We start from the raw sequence: 20,983 nt of genomic DNA on the forward strand, positions 1-20,983 counted from the left end.
TAATTTAAAAGAAAATGAGTTTTTTTTGCTCCCCAAGCCTTTGAAGAGGAGTATTTTTGCTCATCATCTTAAAGTTTGGGGGTGCTACAGCACTGAGCACAAAAATAGCTGGCTGATCTGTGACATCAATATTATATCCTATTTAAATTCAAATAAATAAAAATACTGTTTAAATCAAAAAGTTTAGCATTTCCAAATTAGTTATTTTTAATAGAGAATCAGGATCATAATGTTAAGTGACTTAGACTTATTAGCAGGGTACATTTTCAAATACATAAATTCCAACTCATACTCTGACGTGCAAATTTACATTTTAATATTTTACCTATTGATCCATATTGCTACAAATAGCTTAGTTGAAATAAAATACACTTTGCTATACCATTTAGGTAGACGGTGTAAAAGTCCAGACTTTAAATGAAGAACTGAAAAGTACAAGTTTTCTTGAAATTTGGCATTTTAGGAAAGAGCACTCATTCACCTTAACCTGTTTTATCTTGTATTTACTACTTTTGTAGTTATCAATTTGCTTTATTAAGTGTTTGATATATAGAACTGGTGTCAATTTTACTTTTAATGTAATCGAACTACATAAACATTTCTACCAGCATGGTGACAGAGACCCAAAATTACACTTCATAATTATATGTCTAATTCTTGAAATTTCATCTAAAGGAAATGGCATTTCATTTTATTAATGACATCAAAGTAACCTAAATGTAATTCCTTATACTCTTTTAAGAATGGGGTAGAAAAGATTGTGTTTTCATTTTTAGTCATTCTGTTATTCAGCTGACAGCTTCAAAGGCTGATTAAAATAACAACGGAGTATGTTTTAAATGTAATTTCATTTTCAGGTACTTTTCATGTTCCATTGCTCACTTGAAATTTTGGTTAAAGTAAGAACAGAGTATTTTATTTGGGTGCTGGCTTCAGATATTGATTGGATTTAGAACAGAGTATATAAAAGTATTTTTTCATACTGAATTATTTCTGTTTTTCAGGTAATAGCTTCAGATACTAGAAAAAAAGTAAAGCATCTAGTAAATGTATTCAGTTTTAAGTACTTCACTTGTTCAGATGACAGCTTTATAAAATGATAGTAGCAGTAAGGATGACAAAGAAGTGCTTTCAATTTTATATACTTTGGTTATTTAGGTTATGGCTTCATATGTAGTAAGTATTGTATTTTCATTTTTACATGCTTCTGTTATTTAAGCAACAATTTTAGATGATGATAAAAGTAGGAATTGCTGTGTTTCCATGTAAGGTACTTCCATTATTTACATAACATCTTCAAATATTGATGCAGCAAGATTGGGGAATACAGTAAATGTGTTTCCCTTATAGCTGGTTGGTTAATCAGGTGACAGTTTTGGATACAAGCCAAATTAAGAATGGAGAAGTAGGTTGCAAATTTTATGTTTTCATTTTTAGGTACTTCAGTTGTTCACAAGGTAACTTTAAATACCAATTAATGTACTATCACAAATCACTAAATGTGTTTTCATTATATTGCATTTTCAGTCTTAGGTATTTAGGCTACTCATATACCAGATTTAGAATCTGAATGTAGTAATAATGGAGTATTTAATAAATGTCATGCTGTTATTTTTAGGTACTTCAATTATTCAGTTCAAAGCTTTTGATGTTGCTAGAAGTAAGAATGGAGTATCTAGTAAATGCTGTGTTTTCATTTTTAGGTACTTCTGTCTGTTGATTAAACTGAGAATGGAGTATGTAGCAAATGCTGTGTTTTCATTTTTAGGTACTTCAGTTATTCACTTCACTGCTTTTGCTGTCGATTAAAATAAGAATGGAGTATGTAGTAAATGGTGTGTTTTCATTTTAGGTACTTCCATTATTCAGTCTGCAGCATTTGCTGTTGATTAAAATAAAAACAGAGTATGCAGTAAATGTTGTGTTTTCATTTTTAGGTACTTTCATTATTCAGTTCACAGCTTTTGCTGTTGATTAAAGTAGGAATGGAATATGTAGTAAATGCTGTGTTTTCATTTTTAGGTACTTCCGTTATTCAGGTGACAGCTTCAGATGCTGATGATCCCACCTATGGAAACAGTGCAAAACTTGTTTATAGTATTCTTGAAGGGCAGCCATACTTCTCAGTTGAGCCACAAACAGGTATGTTATGAACAGAGATCTTTATGCGTGAGTACAACATATGCTTGTGAAATGATGGATTACTTCTGCTTTATGAAAACTGTAAGTTACAAATATCAGTCTTAAGTCACAGTGACATAATTATCAGGTGATTATCAGGCATTTTTTTTTTTGCAGGTAACTCAGACAGTGGGTTAGGCTTTACTCTATTAAATTTACAGAATAATGTATTGTTCTTTTTGATGTGAATACCATCATGAGCATTTCACCAGTGCTGTCATAAGAGCAAAAAAAAAAATCTCACATCAAACTTTGTTAAACTGTGGAAAGTAGCACAAATATGCAAATGTAAAGTCTTTAATTTGGTTATATACTTTGGTATGTATCAGCTGCAAATTAATCTTGCAACCAGAACATAGAAAAAGAAAGGAAAATTGAAACCATGAGTGTAACAGAACATGCATGCTTTCACATGCAACATTATAAAAAGTTATAGCGAACCCAAAACCAAGTCTAATAGACTATTAGGATTAAGGAAGTGATTTTGTTGTAGTTTGTAACAAGTACAGTTAGCAATTTCTGTCATAGCTATTAAAAAAAAAACAAATTATCACCAAAGAATTTTTGAGTTTAAAAGAGTGTTGATCAAAGTTTCAGCTTTGGAATAGAAACAGAATTAAAAAAACATACAAACTGAAGTATACAGGGAATTGTTATGGCTAGGCTTGTATAGGCCCTAGGGCTGATAGCCTAGTACCAACCTATGAACCTATGAACCTATGAACATTGTTTCACATTAATTAAAATAAAAAAATGTAGCAGTTTTGTAATTTATGTACATATAAGTATAATATGAAATAATAATGAAAAGTGTTTACATTTTTCAAAGAGACAAATTACATTTGTGCTATTGTAGAATATCTGTATTGACACAATCCCTTAATCTTTGCAGGAATTATCAGAACTGCACTTCCAAACATGGACAGAGAAGCGAAGGAGGAATACCATGTAGTGATACAAGCAAAAGATATGGGTGGACACATGGGTGGACTGTCGGGGACTACCAAAGTTACTATTATGCTTACAGATGTAAACGATAACCCACCGAAGTTCCCTCAAAGTAAGTAATCTCAAGCGTCCACAATGCTGCTACCTGGTAGGAGTTCATCCCTTAAATATGTGCAGAATAAGTTGAAGCTGTGATTTTTCATAGTGTGTGGCCACATTGTGTCAAAAAAGCCTGAATGTGTAAAACAAACAAAAAGCAAAAAAAACACAATGTCACTGGTGATGACTGAAATAAACGATCACCTAGACTAAAACAATTTAACATTTCAAACATACGGTATATTTGTCTCTTGTATTAAAGTTAGTGCATTTTCATTTTCAAGGGAACATTAAGCCAGTCTGTCATTGAATCTGAAACACTAGTTGCATAACTTTTACTTTCACACTCATAATGTCACTGACATATGTAAACTCATATCTTCTCAGTGAAAAGTAAAGTGCTCGATCCTCCAGACAGTCAAAGTGTTACAATATATGCCCATTTGTCTGCCATTTTAGATTAACGTAAAGCAGCTTCTGAACATTTGAAATACAGATGTATCAACTTTGGTGCCGATTCCAAAAGACTAGTTCTCAGCATGTAAATAATATAAACAGCCACTTAACACTGAGAGCAGGCTGAGAGCAAGTGTTGTTTGGTTATCTTGCCCCATAGTAAGACTGTTTATAGATAGGCCTTGCAGCAAAGTAAGTCACTTACACCATAAGTGAGTCGTTTGGAGTCAGGGCAGACTTAGAATAACTCTTGGAATTGCCCCTTTATGTACAGGGTGCTCAATAGGTACAATTTATAATGAATTATCCAGGTGTTATGACAGTTCAGTAGATGCTGCTTTCTATCTTGTTATAATCTTTGACTGCTTTTACAGCATAACTCACACATATGGCATTTAAATAGCCTGCACTGAGTGGTTTATGACATTTTGATACGTACCATGAACAGTGATGGAAATAACCTCTGTTCAGTATGTAACTTAAAGAGTACTTATGCATAACAATATTTTAGGCATAGGCAATAATTTCTTTCTAGCCTGTCAGTATATCAAAACAATCATCCCATAATAAATGTCTAAGTTATTCTTAAAAATATCAGAAATAGTGTTTGCCTTAATATAATTTGATAGATTATTTCAGGTATTAGGCACTCTTTCAGAAAAGCAGTTACAAAATCTCTCATTCTTATATAATCTACACTGGTAGCCAGATGATTGCCTACTGTTTGATAACCCCAAACAGTCCAGAGGTGGCTGCCTCTAAACACTCTATATACCTGAATAAAGTCTTCCATTAAATATCTAATGTGACCAGTAAAAGCTCAGATATTTTAATACCATTTAATAACTTAAAACTTGTACATACAATTGATGCCCTTCATATATTTTCACTTACTTTTTCCGATTTACTCATGTTACTTTTCTTAGAAGGTTTATTTTATTTTATTTATTTTTATTTTACATTTGTTGACTGGGATAGTCTGACTGGATGCGTGTCCATTTTCAGCGGAGGCCCAGGGAGAAAAGCTCCAAGGGTAAGCAGATACAACATTACACAATACCAGCATTACATATTACAAACAGACTATTTACAGAGATTACATAAGTAAGCAAGTTAAACAAGTTCCACAGGTTACAGTTAATCCTCTGCGCAAGTCAGGATTAAATGAAATTACACAGTAAACTGGTTAACAGATTTTTGCACATTCTAGAGAGAGTTAGCCAGGCTTGATGCATTGACATAGCCAGTTAAGTGACAAATGTTGTTTGAGTCTAGTTTTAAATTGACCTAAGGTGGAAAGTAAGGTAATATCAGCTGGAAGAGAGTTCCAGGATCTACTTACAGAGTTTGCAAAGAGAGAATCACTGGCTGTGTTATTAATTTTGCTAGTCTGAATTAGTAGTTTGTTAGAGGAACGAAGCGGTGTAGGATTGTTATAGGGGGTGATAATATTTTTAAGTGCAGAAGTATTGTCCAGATTATAGAGGATTTTATAGGCCATAATCAGTTGGGTATACTGGATTAGGCTGGGTAGTTCAAGCCACCCAAGCTGATTTAGATTGATGCAATGATGTGTCTTAAAAGGCAGCCCAGTGGCAAACCTGGCAATGTGGTTGTAGCAAATTGAGAGTTTGTTAAGGACAGTCTTGTTTAAATTCGAGAGTAGAGGGGATGCATACAGAAGGGTTGAAAGAAGGTGAGAGTGAGCTATGGCAATTTTAGCTGTAGGGGTTAGGAAGGCTTTTATTCTGTAAAGTGACCCTAGTTTTTTATTGATGGTTTTGATAGTTTAGTTAACATGTAGGTCAAATTTTAGATTATTGTCTATGATGACACCTAATAGTTTTGTAGCGGGGTCAGGGGAGATTATTGTGCCATCATTTGATTTTATGGTAAAGGTGAAAGCGGTAGACCTATGTGTTGGTGAAAATAACAGCATTTTATTTTTTTGGGGATTTAGGATCAGACGATGTTCAGAAAGCCAGTTTTCTATTGTATTAAAGGTGGTCTGGGTAGCTGGCCATAACTCTACTGGAGATGTGGCTGAGCAAATCAGAGTAGAGTCATCAGCATATTGGATACAGCTGACTTTTGGGATGACAGTATAAAGGTCGTTAATGAAGATGGAGAACAGCAAGGGCCCTAGTATAGAGCCTTGTGGTACTCCAAGGGTGTTACGTAGAAGGTTAAAGAGTTTGTTCTGTCAGAGGACAGCCTGCTGTCGACCATTCAGGTAGGACTGAAACCATTGAAAGGCTCAAGTATCTAGACAGAATGTTTGCAGGGTGTGGATTAAAAGTTGGTGATCAACCATATCGAATGCCTTGGAAAGATCCAAGAAAAGGGCTGAGGATATATAATTATTGTTGCAATTATGGTTTATGGTGTTGGTAAAGGCTAGGAGGGCTGAAGTAGTGCTGTGATGAGGACGGACGTCATGCTGAGTGTCTGCCATAAGGTGATTCTGGATTAGGTGGTGCATGAGTTGTCTATGAATACATTTTTCCATAATCTTTGCAAGTGGAGAGAGTATAGCTATTGGCCTATAATTGGAGAATTCAGTAGAGCTGCCTCCTTTGTGAAGTGGGATTACATAGAATATTTTCCAGATGGTGGGAATTTTAGCTTCTACTATGGTTTGATTGATTAGTATTGAGACGGGGTAAGCAATAGCATCAGCTGATTTTTGTAGGTACTCGGCAGGGAGTTGATCAGCAGAAAGTGTAGTGGGTTTTAATTTTTTGATCAAGGTATGGATAAGTGAAGTGGTGACTGGTTTGAAGCTGAACGTGAGTAGGTTTCTAGGGGTGCTACTTTCAGGACCAGGGGAGCTAGGAGGTAGTTGGCTAGCTAGGGCTTGAATTGTCTTAGTAAAGAATTGGTTAAAATTATCAGAAACATCTTCAGGGGGTTTATCAATAGAAGCAGCAGGGATTGGGGTTGAAGTTTGTCCAGGATGTAGTAGATTATTTAAACCTGCCCAAAACTTCTGAGGGTTATTTTGATTTACTGTCTGTAAATTACAGTAGTATTGTTTTTTGTCTTGTAAAATTGATCTTTTGGTTTAGTTCCTGGATTGCTTGTATGTAATGTGTTCTTGAGGGTCTTTAGAAGAATGCCATAAAGCCCATGCTTTGTTTCTTAGGGTAATTTTGAGTTTAGACTCTTTAGAAAGCCATGGTGCAGTTTTTGCCTTGGTTCTCTTTGAACGAACAGGTGCATACAAATCAAGGATCTCAAGGAATTTGTTGTTAAAGTATGCTACTGCTTCCTCTAAGGGGAGGTGTTTTAGAATAGACCAATTACATGAGTTTAGTTCTTGTTGGAATTTGGCAGGGTCAAAGTTTTTATTGTTTCTAACCTTTCTTGAGTAAGGGTTGTTGGGAATTAATGGTTTTGTGCGTAATTACATATGTGAGAAGGTGATCGCTTAGGCCATCAAGGAGGGTACCAGAGGTGTACAGTTGGGGTGACTATTTATGAGTACCCAGTCAAGTATACTTTCTTTTTGGTTGGGTTTACCTATCCTGGTAGGGGTGGATATAATTTGTCTAAATGCATGCAGGTTAATATGGGTGGTTGGGGATTCTGAGGAACAGGTGCCCCAGTCTATGTTAAAGTCTCCAAGTAGTAGGGTTTCTTGGGGGTAGGGACATGATAGCCAGTGCAGGATATCTTCAAATGTAGATATATTGTTACCTGTGGGAATGTACATAAAGATGATATTAATGCATTTATTTTTATTAAGTTGCAATTTGGTGGCAAGAATCTCTGAGTTATTAATCTGAGGTGGATGTATTTCCATATTGATATCCCATACTGTAGTTTAGGAATAATGTAATTTACAAATGTGTCATCATTTATGATTTCCTAGACTTTACACATCTTTTTCTATGGTCATTAGCCTTCTGTCATTAAACAACTGGTTGATATGATCAGAAAAACTCAAAACAGAACCTATCCATTTACCTAGGTCCTTAAAAGAAACCACATTTTTATTCACTGTGCACTTTATTAAATGTTCACCCTTCAATCAATGTTTGCCAACTCTTTTTTTATGTATTTATCATCATATTCTTCTCCTCTGCTCCAACTGTTAATGTAATCCAAGTCTTTTGCAAAGATGCCCTATTTGTAATCAGTTTCCCCATTTTCAAGTCATCTGCATATGAATGAATACATTTTATAATTAAGACATGATTTAGTAAAGAAAGCCAAATTAGTTCTAAAATGGAAAATAAATATCTTAAGAAAGACAGTTTTGCATCACTATGAGTGTTTATTTATGGAAAATTAAGGAGATATCCCCTGTCATTCTTGTTCATCTTTTGAGATGAAGCTGTGTAGATGTTCTCTGAGACTAATATTATGAAATGATGTTCTCTGACACTAATATTGTGAAATGATGTTCTCTGAGACTAATATTGTAAAATGTACTTCAGCTCACTCATTAATGCTGATATCAGAATTTTAATTGTGGCAAACAGAAACAGTAGCAGCTTTGAAAAGGATTCATAGTAACTTGCACAAAAGTGATAGGGGTATTCCTGATGCTTATGAGCAAAGATGTGATTCATAGATGCCATTCACACTAATGCACAAGCCTTGAAAAATAACACGATACAAATGAGAAATGCTGTAAAGCGCACTATGCCAATGAAGTGGATTTCTGATTCACAGTCTGACATCCCTGCAGTACACACATCCAGTGTTAAATGTGATGCTGTGCCTTTGATATTGGAGTTGCAATTCACAAAATTGTTTGTCCAAGTATGGACAAGCACTTCCCTAACACACAGATTACTTCCCCTGGAAAACCCCTTCATTAGTTTGCATTAAGAATGCACAAGCACTGAAATGACACAATAGATTATTTTGCTTAGTGATCATTTCAGCAGTCTGACCATGTATGCACATGCACTTCCCTGGCACACAAATGAATTATTTCGCCCAGTGACCCTTTCAGTAGCATTTCCTTGTGTGTACAAGCATTCGCCCAAGTGACCCCTTTAATAAAATGTCCAGGTATGTACAAGCACCAAAATGAAGCATTCACCCAAGTGACCCCTTCAGTAGCATGCCTCAGTATGCAAAATCACATAAATGAAGCATTCACCCAAGTAACCCTTCCTTAATATGCTCCAGTAGGAACAAGAATCTAACTGAAACATTTCACCCAAGTGACCTCTTCAGTAACATGTCCAGGTATACACAAGCACTAGGATAAAACATTTCACCTGAGCAACACTTTCAGTAATATGTCTAGGTATGCACAAGCACTAATAATAAATCATTTCCCCCAAGTGACTGGTTCAGTAAGGGGTCCAAGTATGCACAAGCACAAGCGTCAACTCAGCTCCCCTCACATATCTGTATTCTGAATGAAACCTGCTGCTTTTCCGCATAACTTCAGGGTGATTTACACACTTTGTTTGTAAATTTGTTCATTATAGATTTATGTCTATGAAGTGAACTCATGTGCATACATGTACATCCCCTTAACACCATAGTAGCTTATGCATTAATCACATTATGCATTTCTGATAGGGGGGCATAGTCACAAAAAGTCTACCGCACTTACAGAGTCATCCTAAAAGTCCAGGATTTGCATAACATCATAGAGCTGCTCTTCAAGATCACCTGTATAAAAATGCAAAACCCCAGAATATAATTACTGCCCTTAGTTACTTACCAGCCTCATACGTGCTTTGCGCTGTACTATAACAGTCGCATCCATGAAATTAACCCACCCCCCAGTAAGGAAACCTCCATAAAAACTTCTCCAAAGCCAACTTCATGCTACTCAAGTCAGAAGTGATAAACTTCATGACACCCATGCAAACGGGAACTGAAAGTTCAACTGCTGAATCCTACACTAAGGCACTGTACGAGCACATCCACTCATGCATAAATCGTGCCATCCCAAATAGAACCAAGATGCTCTCATCCAAAAAAAGGAAACCACTCTGGTGGTCCCCTGCTATAAACAAACTTTACAACAAAAGGAAGAAACTATTGCAGAAAAGAGGAAAATCCCAGGATGCAAAAAACTCCCTTACCAGCCTCAGTAAGAAACTGAGATCCCTCATAAAATCCTCCAAACCTAGTTACGAAAATAAAATTGCCAAAGATTCCAAAGACAACCACAAAGCATTCTATAACTATGTCAAGAATCTAAATGGCAATGCTCAGATCTGCTCTGAGCTAAAACAGAATGGCAATAAATATACTGATCCAAAGGATATTGCCAATGTCCTGGCAGATCGATTCAGTGCCATCTTCACTCCACTCTCACCCCCTAAATGGCCCATCTCAATACCGGAAGATTGCCAAATTCCAGTAATAACGGCCACACAGGTACAAAACGCACTCTCCAAAGCTAAGAATACAGCATCCATGGGACCAGATGTCATCCCGGGCTGTGTACTACATGAACTATGATATGAACTGGCACCTCACCTAAATGTCATGTTTAATTATAGCCTCACCTCAGGTTTCGTGCCCACTGAGTGGCGCAGAGCTACAGCTATCCCACTCCACAAGGGGGGATCCACCTTGGATCCCAGAAACTACCGTCCCATTAGTCTGACAAGCCTTATCTGCAAGGCCATGGAGTATATTATCATGGAACTTATAAACAAAGACATTGGCAACCTTCAAACACTGGACCCTACCCAGTTTGGGTTCGTGAAGGGCCGAACTTGTCTCCTGAACCTGATTGACTTCTTCAAATTAGTCTCCAGAGCCATGGACAAGGGTAAGGTGGTCCACACAGCCTATCTAGACCTTGCTAAGGCCTTTGACACCATCCCCCACTCTGGAATCATAGATAAACTTACTAAGTTGGGCATTAATCCCTACGTCACCCAATGGGTTGCTAACTGGCTTACTGATAGAACCCACACCGTAAAAGTAGCCGACTCCAAATCCAGCTCCAGACAAATGGCAAGTAGAGTACCTCAGGGTTCAGTCCTGGGACCGCTCTTGTTTGGCATCTACTTCACTGAAGTACAGGCCAACACTAATGGACTCTGGCTGACAAAGTTCGCAGATGACTGCAAACTGGGAGCCATTATTGAATCCCCAAATGATGTGGATACTCTACAAAAGGGCTTTACAGAAACAGATGCTTGCTGCCAGAGCCATGGGCTCAAGCGCAATGCCAAGAAATGTATAGTTATTCCCTTTGGGAAAAAACATGTATCCATGAATTACTATATAGGTGGCAGTACACTAAACACCGAAAGTGTGATAAGAGACTTAGGGACACAGGTGGACAGTGGTCTCACCTTCGATAACCACATCACCACAACAGTCAGGAAATCCTTCTATCTGGCATACCTCATCACTAAGGGCTTTTCATCCAGAAAAAAGGAGGTCATTGTCCCATTGTACTCATCCGTCATTAGACCCATTATAGAATACGACGCCCCATTTGGTATGTACCTCTCACGACATCTGTAATAACTGGAAAGGCCATAGATATACCTCACTAAGAGAATCACAGGCCTAAAGCAGATGCCCTATGCTGACCGCTGTAAAAAACTCCAGCTATACTCTGTTGCATATCGTCTACTCAGAGGTGATCTCTGCTTAACATACAAGGCCATGTCAAACCCAGAGCTGTTGGACATGCTACACTTAAAGAAATCCCAATCCCTCAGAGCTACACGCTCCAGGGATCTAAACCTTGTCATCACAATAAACAAAACATGCTGGATGGATAGGTTCCTGACCCAGGGACTCCCCAGACTCTGGAATAGATTGCCCATACATGTCAAGCAAAGTGACTCTTTGGCCCTCTTCAAAAGGAACCTTGATGATTGGATGGGAGAAAGGAAATTCACCCCAGGGATCATGTCAGTCACCCTGCTAGATAGGGGTCCAGGGAAGTAAATAGTGTGGGAAGAAATAGCCAGGGAATTGTTATGGCTAGGCTTGTATAGGCCCTAGAGCTGATAGCCTAGTACCAAGCTATGAACCTATGAAATGGATTTTGCCAATTGAGTGATAGGATAGGACTTCCACTCAGTGCAGTCTGCAGGGCAGTTAGTCCCCTAAAATACACATATTGCATTGGGTATTTTGCAACTAGGTGGACCATAATTTAATCAGCCAATAACAAGATTCTTTGGAAAGTTATAAAAAAGGAGATTAAGTTTTGTATGGTCAGTTCTCCATAGCTCTGAGTGGTGAAATAAAAAATGCAGGTATTTGCATTTACATGCAGGTATTTATGTATTTAATTATTTATCCAGTCAATGAATTTCTGAAATGTTGATTAATGATAAAATTGTCAGGTCTTGTATGAATTTATAACGTGTTTTCTGAAATACCAAAGATTAACAAGTCTGATCTGTAAAGCCAAGGAGCATATTATTATGGATCTCATAAACAAGGACGTAGGCAATCTCCAATCACTTGACCCCCACCCATCTCGGATTTATCAAGGACTGATCTTGCCTATTGTACCTGGTTGACTTATTTGAGACTGTCACCAAGGCCCTGGATGAGGGAAAGTCAGTACAGATAGCTAACCTTGACTTGGCCAAGGTCTTTGACACAATCCCCTACTCAGGCATAATTGAAAAGCTAACATAACTTGGTGTAAATCCCTGGCTCATCAAGTGGGTGGCAAACTGGCTCACTGATAGGACCCACAAGGTCAAAAGAGGTGCTTTCACCTCTGACAGCAGACCTGTCACTAGTGGTGTTCCCCAGGGATCTGTCCTGGGACCCCTACTGTTTGGCATCTACTTCTCAGAGGTCTAGGTAATGACAAAAAGTCTGTGGCTGAGCAAGTTTGTGGATGACTGTAAGTTGGGTTCTGTCATTGACTCCCCGAATGATGTTAACATACTGCAAGAGGGTCTCACAGCAACAAATGACTGGTGTCAAAGTCATGGCCTTCATTTAAACATAGAAAAATATATTATCATACCATTTGGCAAAAACATGGCCCCAACTAATTACCACATCAACAGCAACCCCCCCCCCCCCCCCAAGCAAACAACCTGTATTGAGAGATCTGGGTACTCTGGTTGACAACAATCTGACATTTGACCATCAGGTGGCAGCAGTGGTAAGAAAAGCCTTTTACTTGGTTCATCTCATAAGTAAAGGGATTGCATCCAGAAAAAAAGAGCTTATTACCTGTCTGTACTCATCCCTCATTAAGCCTATAATTGAGTATAATGGCCCTTTTGGTATGTACCTCTTCAAACACCTACACCAACTGGAAAGGCCACAGAAATACCTTACAAAGAGAAACCATGCCTTACAGCACCTGTCCTATTAGGGCAGGCTCAAATCACTATCACTGTACTTGGTATTATACAGATTGCTCAGAGATGATCTGTGTCTCACCTAAATGGGCAATTTCGGACCCTCCCCTACTAGAGATGCTCCATATCTGTAGTCTAACTCTTCGCACATAATCCGCTAATAAGGCCTGAATCTAATATGCGATATCAACAAAACCTGCAGGAGGTTTGTCTCCCAGAGACTGCCTAGTCTCTGGTATAGACTTCCCATACACGTCAAACAGAATACCTCGCTGACCTTCTTCAAGTGCAAACTTGATGAGTGGATGGGAAACCACAAATTTGTTCCACGGGTTCCACCTGTATCCCTCACTGACAAGGGCGAGAGGTGCTGATTGAGGTTTCTTTGTTGGAGGATAAACTCTTGGGTAGGCTTGTAATGGCCTCAGGGCCATTAGCCTAGTAACCACCTATGATCCTACAATTAATGCAGGTGTCACAAAATCGACTTAAGCAGTGTGCAACTTGTTCATGAACTGTAGCTTGCACTGCCAAAAAGGTGAAATTGTGCTGCTTGGTGTACTTGGAACTGCAAAAACTATTGTTACAAAACACAGTGTATTTATTTTCTTCACTGCTTTTTTTTTCCAACGTACATTTTGCAAACTGAAAACAAAGGATGCAATGAATGCTCATAAACTTTGGATATTTTAACCTAATCTGTGTGTTAACATAAGTGGATTTCATGTTACACGTTTTCCTGCTCTGAAAAATAAATAAATTAATAAGTAAATAAAATAACTCATACAAAATTCAAGGAAATAGGTCAAATGAAATAATAGGACCATAATATATCACAATGCATAAGAACCTAAAAAAAAAAACCACTCTGCTCTATATAATATTATGCGTTTACCTTAGAAAGGTGAAATGAGAACTGTAAAGCTGTGTAAATAATGTGTGGGTGAAATACTTCTGAGTCAAAATTCTAATTAAGGTTACAAGGCCTTTTTATTATTTGAAATGTTCTACAGTTAGAAATGATCTGTAATATTAAATGTTTTCAGCGTGAGCTGAATCTCTTCCAACGCATATATTATTTAATGATGAGGGTATGGTGAAGTATCAGCATTTATTGAACGCTGAAGTAATTCATCAAATTGTCATGTATGAGCATGTATAAGGTGTCATTTTAAACTACGGAATGCAATTGTACTGAAGTTGTTTCACTGTAACTACCTTGGAGTTCCAATGCAGTCACATGAACCCGTGCTGTCAAAACAAGATTTGCATCAGTGGAGTTAACATTTCTCTGTGCATGTGCAATGAACAATGTAGCAGGATTAGTTTGGTGATATAGTATTCTTCCATGAGTAAATGTCATAACAAAGAGAAGTTTAATATTTTCACACTTCGAGTCACATTCTAATGGGAATCCTAGGAATGTCTGTAACATCTATCAAATGAATCTATGTACATTGTGTGTGTGTGTGTGTGTGTGTGTGTGTGTGTGTGTGTGTGTGTAGCTTCACACACACACACACACACACACACACACACACACACACACACACACACACACACAAATATAGCTACACATACATACAGATAATATATATTAAGTGAAATGATTTTAGCATTCTAAAAGAAAATGTATTAACATGCATTAGTAAGTTACTGAATTAGAAAGTGGCGCATATTGCTATTTCTGTGGCGAATACAGTAAGATAAGTATATGTTTTACTCTTCTAGCTTTTATAAAACTTTCAGAGTGGGGTGATTTCATAATATTTACTTTATTTAATTTGATTTGTCAACTCTTTGAATTAACTCCCTCAAACTAACATTTTTTTCAGGTTTTAAAACAGAAATGGAAGGATGACTTACATACTAGTTGAGGAAATATAAGCTGTTGCTAGTAAACTTAGTTGCATTAATACTTATTAATACTTATATTAATACTTAAATTTCTACACAGTTTTCAAAAGAGATTCATTAGTTTTTCAACCTAAGATGACATTTATCTAACATGGCAAGTAATAAACAAGGTGTGATTTACCATTGATCACGATCCTTCAGGATGTCTGTATTATCGAATGACAACACAAATGTATACTATGACTAGATGAAACACCTAAGGATAGCAGCTCATCCAGAAAACCAGCCTGCAGTCTACATTTTCATAACCACCTGCAGACCTCTGCAGTGATATATTGTAGCTCCTAACCATTTAAAATAAAGACAACCAATATGTATGACAACAATCTTTAATGTCTGGTATAGCTGTGATGCATTGTTTTCCAAGGTGATATAGTTAGTAAACAGGATGCAGAACATGGGTCCCACATCATACAATTGTGATACCAGAAATGATCTGGGATCAAGAACATAGTTAATCCCTCACATTAACTGTATGGTTCCTTACATCCATGGTGGTGGTGCTGCGGTAGCATTGTCACCTCACAGTAAGACGCAGTCCAGTTTGACTCTTAGCTAGAGCGTCTTCTGCGTGGAGACATGCGTGAATGGGCGTACCTTCATTGAAGGTTGTGTGTCAAGGCTGGCAACTCGGTACATAAAAATCAACTGCCAATCATTAGCGGACCGGAGTTCCGATGTGGCGACCCCTAACCGGGAAAAGTCGAAAGACACAACATTAACAACATTAACTGTATGGTTCCTTACTTTCAGTGTTATTTAAGAACTATGAATCAGTAACCAGACTTTTAACATTAAGCTCAGGAAGAAAATGTTACTTTCTAGTAAATTTTCCATCCATCATGCCTGATACCGGTAAAGTCACAGTCATCTGACACCTCCTTCATACCCTGCAAGACTGCAGGTATTGAGGGACAAGGACCAATCACTAAATCATTTAATATTCAAGGTGCTAAAGTAAAAGCTGGTAAGATAATAGGCATCATTCAGGCAACCATGAAGGGAGATATGATTGTTTTTTTTTCTTCAGCATTGACAAAGACCCATACAGGTGGATTAATACTTTCTACTCATATTGCTAGTCTCTAAATTGCCATGCATACTTCTGTATTTGCTCATAATGCTTCCTATATATAGCTGAGTATACCACTGGGAAGGGCAATCCACTGCTCTGTGTGCATTAAGCCTTTGCTTGCTGTTTGCAATATAACAGACAGAAACTGTCATTCCTCCCACCAACACAGCTGAACAAGATCTGCTAAACAAATCCATGTCATTTGAGTCACACTTAAAGACTTATCCCTCTATGCCATGGCATCAGCTAAAAGGACGTCAATAATATTTTCATGGGATTGAAGGTTTTGTGAAAAAAAATCAACATTAGGAATCTTTTCAAAGAGACTGTTGCAAAAAAGGATTCAAAGATGGTCACAATGTACAAATCCCTAAGATATTTTCTGCAAATTATTCTGCTTTTGACAAGACGTTTAACTCTGGTCCGATTGGGCTTACACTACGACACCTTAGAAGTCCTGCAACAATCAAAATTCTGCAAAACTGTAAGTTTTCTGGTACTCAGATATATTAAACTTCTGGAAACATTAATCCTGGGGTCAGTATAAAAATGAGTTTTGCTAAGCATTTTCAAAAACAGCTTTCTTTTAAAAAAAAAAAACTTATGCTGCCAGTAATAGCTGCATTACAGGTTCTGTCTGTGAAAATATACTAGATTGATGCTAAAACAGATTTTATACAAAATAACTGTTATAAACAGACAGAATTTCTGAAAATCCACAAAAGAGCAGTGAGGTGATTTATCTAAGACATTGAAAATTTACATTATGACACTGAAGGCAGATTGACAGAAGATTATCCTGAATTTCTTTAAAACAAAACACGATTACTTGATATATTTGAGCTGGATAGCATGGTAAAATAAATAATGTAAAAGTCTGTAGTATTCCAGAAAAAAGGTAACCGTACAATACATTTCTTAGCAACATGGCTCATATAAGTATTATAGGAAGGAAAGTCTTATAGAATAAGAACAGATTATACATCAGTGGTGACACGTTTAACTAAACCAACTTTCCCACCAAGGCCTGTGGGGTAACTAGGATGAGGCAAAGGGTTCTGGTGAAGATATGGTAGTGTGATCATTATCTATGTCTCAGATATTTTATTTTCATTTACACACATGCTTTCCCAACTTATTCCCCAAAATGCAACCTTAGTTTGCTGTGAAAGTTTAAGATGAATTAGTTCAAGATATTTAAAATAAATTACAAGAGAAATCATTTGCAGAAGTAGATATCAAAACAGGTTGATAAATGAATTCATTACCATAAAAACAACAGAAAATGATCAAATAAAATAAATAAAACTCATGAACTTCCGTGTAAGATAAAAGGTGCTTATGTAATATAAGCTGAATGCAGATAATGGGAGCAGGGAAAATCCAATATACAGTCCTCTGTGAGTAGCATCTGGTCAGCAGTCATTAGTACAGTCTGTACGGATCTGCTGCACGTGTGTGGATGGCAGACAGCTTTCATGTATTCAGACCCTGGAACAAGAAAAAAACAACAATTTTGTCAGACATATGTTTCCAGCAGTCAAACAGTAGCATTGTAACCATACTTGTTTTTAGGCATAATTGTGACTGCCTCTCTTTGTTCTACTTAACCAAAAATTCTTTCGTAATAATCAGATCATTTGCATTCATAAAAGGCCTATGAGAAAAATCATACTTTTCCCAATAGCCTCCATTGTCAGCAATGACTATGAATCTAACTGGAGAAAACTTAATAGTTGCAAATTTGCAATATTTCATAGTATAGGCAGTGTAGTATGGATTCATGCTCTTTCATTTTCAAAGTTTGCATTAGTTGAACATAAATGTGCAACATTTTATTGCATCTTTACCACTTTCAGTAACATTTACCAATCATTTTCTATTTGTCATCTGCTCAGGTGTATATCACATGTCAATATCAGAATCAGCAGTTCCAGGAGAAGTTGTGGGACGACTGAAGGCCAAAGATCCAGACCTTGGACAAAATAGCATATCAACATACACAATTCTTAATGGAGATGGCTTAGATGTATTTGAAATATCTACTGATTCGCAAACACAAGAAGGAGTGGTAAAGCTTAATAAGGTACCACATTTTTGAACCAACTTTTACATATCAAATCAATTTCTAAGGGGAAATGAAAATATTTATTTCAGTTATTATCCAAAAGGAAATTTTTTTACTATGCAACAGGTGAATGTTTTCCAATCAAGTATGCCAATCCACTAGCCCACATTAAGTATGGAGACTTTATTCAAAAGTGGAGTTATATTTATTGCAAATTTGTTCTTGCATTTCATGTGAAAAACCTGGGAACAGTGTACATGTATTTTACCTGAAAAACCTAGTTGTTATAGATTAGTGAGGCAAGACTAGATGTAAGTATTATAGCTAATTGCTGTGCATTAAAGAAAGAAACACTGTCTATAACTATTTGGTCCGAAGGGAGTTACAAGGATATTAATAAACACATGCTATGTGAATGTTGGACTGCAAGGTATATTCAGATTCCTTAACCTGCCACACTACGATGCTTTTTCACCATATCCCCCCATTTCTGAACTGTTGATGCAGCAGTTATGTTGGCTAAAAAGAATTGTAATACATGCAAGCTGTTTTTTTTTCCTTTCTGTGGTTTTCTTTCTTTATTTTTTGTACATTACATGTCTTGGTATTTGGTTAATAATGTATTGGTTGAGTTGTGATGTAATTGTTATATTGCATCATCTTAGTGATTACGTTGTATCTGACCTGGTTCCATTCTACTCTGATGATTGTTATTACTTCCTTAATCACTCCGAACTCTTTACTGACAATACTTTCTTCCATACGTAGACTGGGCATCTAGTGGATAAGCTGGTCTGCTCCCCCTTTTCAGTCACAACCCAGGTTTAAATATTACACAATCTGCTGTCTTATGTCTGGTTTAGTTATTTTGTTTTATTGACATGAGTATATATTTTAACTTCTTATGTTTAGAAAACGGGATGCATAGCTTTAATTTTGTCTTGTGACTGCAAAGTTCACACAGCAGAGTAGGTAAAAAATTAACATTATTAGTGACACAGTGATGGACATTTAACCTTGTATGAGAGGATGGGATCTGTAGAGCTCAAGACATGACGTTTGCTGCTGAAGTCAGGGTTTCAACATGGGATAGGGCATGGTCAGTGCTCAAAGATTCATAGCACATGAGGTTTGATTGTCTAGTTAAGGCCTTTTTGATTTCCCACCGGCCTCCACGTCATTGTAATGGTAGACAGATGTTTGTACAGTTATCAGTGTCTGAAATGCAGCAGCTGAGCATTCAGCCAGTCTGCAAAGTGTTAAAACCCAGTTTAGGTACTAATTGTGCTGTAGTAGATGTGTGTTTGGGAAACTCTGGGTTAGTAGGGCATGTCCTGCTTGTTGCTATGTATCTCCTCCCTCAAAAAGATGATGTAAAGGGGTGGGGAACTGTGCAACCATGGCAGAAGGCCTGTAGACAGTTGATGGACTGGATTGCGATATATTGAATGTATAGTTAATTGATGGCACCTGGTCTTGATGGCCATTATTTGAACAAGCTAACGTGTTGCAGTGGCTGAATGTTTCATGCTATTCCTTCCTTTGGTGTTCAGCAATCCTGAGATGAACTTTGCTATTTTTGTCCAGCTTGCATGTGGACCACTGCTTGTTTATGCTGTGTGCCATGCAGGAGGTATTATGCATTGGGGTGTATTTTGAATACCATTATTTTGGTATGCCATGCTGATGTTGCAATGTCTTCTTGAAGATGCCTGTATTGAGTTGTTGGGGGGGTGTTTGACATGTGGCCAGTGAGCTCTCTGAGAAGGAGCAGTGATATTATACACCATATACCTACTACTGAGTGACAGCCACGTAGGACCTTACTGTCTATGTGTAGCATGCACAGCCCTGCAGCACACCGCTGGCATGAAGCATGGGTCAGTCTTTCCTTCCATAGTCCATACTTACAGAGCACATTAGGCCTGTGCATTTCCTTTTCCACAGTGCTTTGCTTTGCAGTTCAAAAATGACAGCTCATTCCATTCATTATTGTGTTAGTATATGGACAAGGATCATTCCTGTGTCATTTCTTAGTACGTAATGTCATTGTTTGTCTAGCTGTGAAGCATGACTGCATCATGTCTGTTCTGGGGATACAAGGAATGCAGTGGATCCTCCTCTCCATTCTTATGCTATGTTAACATGCTAACAAGACTGGGTACTGGGATCAACATGTACACATGCGTGTGTGGGTGTGTGTGTGTGTGTGTGTGTGTGTGTGTGTGTGTGTGTGTGTGTGTGTGTGTGTGTATGTGTGTGTGTATGTGTGTGTGTGCATGTGTGTGTGTGTGTGTGTGTGTGTGTGTGTGTGTGTGTGTGTGTGTGTGTGTGTGTGTGTGTGTGAGATTTTTATGGTTAGGCACGTCTAGTTTTGTATTTATGACAGCAATGTGCTTCATCGGATTTTTGAGTCTGGCTTTTGCCTGGGCACCTGAGTGTAGTAGCATCGCTTATGGTGCATACTCTGTCAATGCTGTGTGTGATTTTTCTACATCCTGCTAGTAATCCTCATCTTTGAGGCTGTAACTCTGTGAATTCATTGGCCTTTCTGAATGGCACTCTAGTGCATACATAGACATGGGAACACTGACTTTGAGGCATTGTAACATATTATCTGGCATGCAGTATCCTTCCCTTAATAATGAACCACTCAGACAAAGTGTTCTCATCATAGTAAGGTATTAGCACTACACAGATTGGACACTGTTTCTGAATCTTGCTGACTCTGTTTGCACTTTATGCAAATTAAGTTCAGAAGTAGCTAATATAATTATATTGACAGGGTCTTTATGACCATGTAGAATTTTGTAGGATCACCACAACATACTTTGCAAAATGAAACCTATAACTAAAAAATGTGATAGATTTCTTTGCTTCCTTTGCCCAATATGAAAACGGGCAATCATATCACAACACTTTCCTCTGGTCCCACCTTCACATTTTGCAATACCA

The 20,983-nt window shown here is 37.4% G+C and overlaps 1 protein-coding gene across 1 annotated transcript in view; it reads left to right on the plus strand.

The window, feature by feature from the left end:
- The window catches only part of CDH11 (cadherin 11), a 485,578-nt gene that overhangs the window by 330,557 nt on the left and 134,038 nt on the right, over positions 1-20,983 (plus strand). The window contains exons 4-6 of the mRNA XM_044081817.1: positions 2,023-2,142; positions 3,074-3,241; positions 17,859-18,046. Of these exons, the coding sequence (XP_043937752.1) occupies positions 2,023-2,142; positions 3,074-3,241; positions 17,859-18,046 (476 nt within the window). The remainder of the gene's footprint in view (positions 1-2,022; positions 2,143-3,073; positions 3,242-17,858; positions 18,047-20,983) is intronic.

This window comes from Protopterus annectens, chromosome 8.part1 (genome assembly GCF_019279795.1).
Source record: "Protopterus annectens isolate FY-2018-M chromosome 8.part1, PAN1.0, whole genome shotgun sequence".
Taxonomy (NCBI): Eukaryota; Metazoa; Chordata; order Ceratodontiformes; family Protopteridae; genus Protopterus; species Protopterus annectens.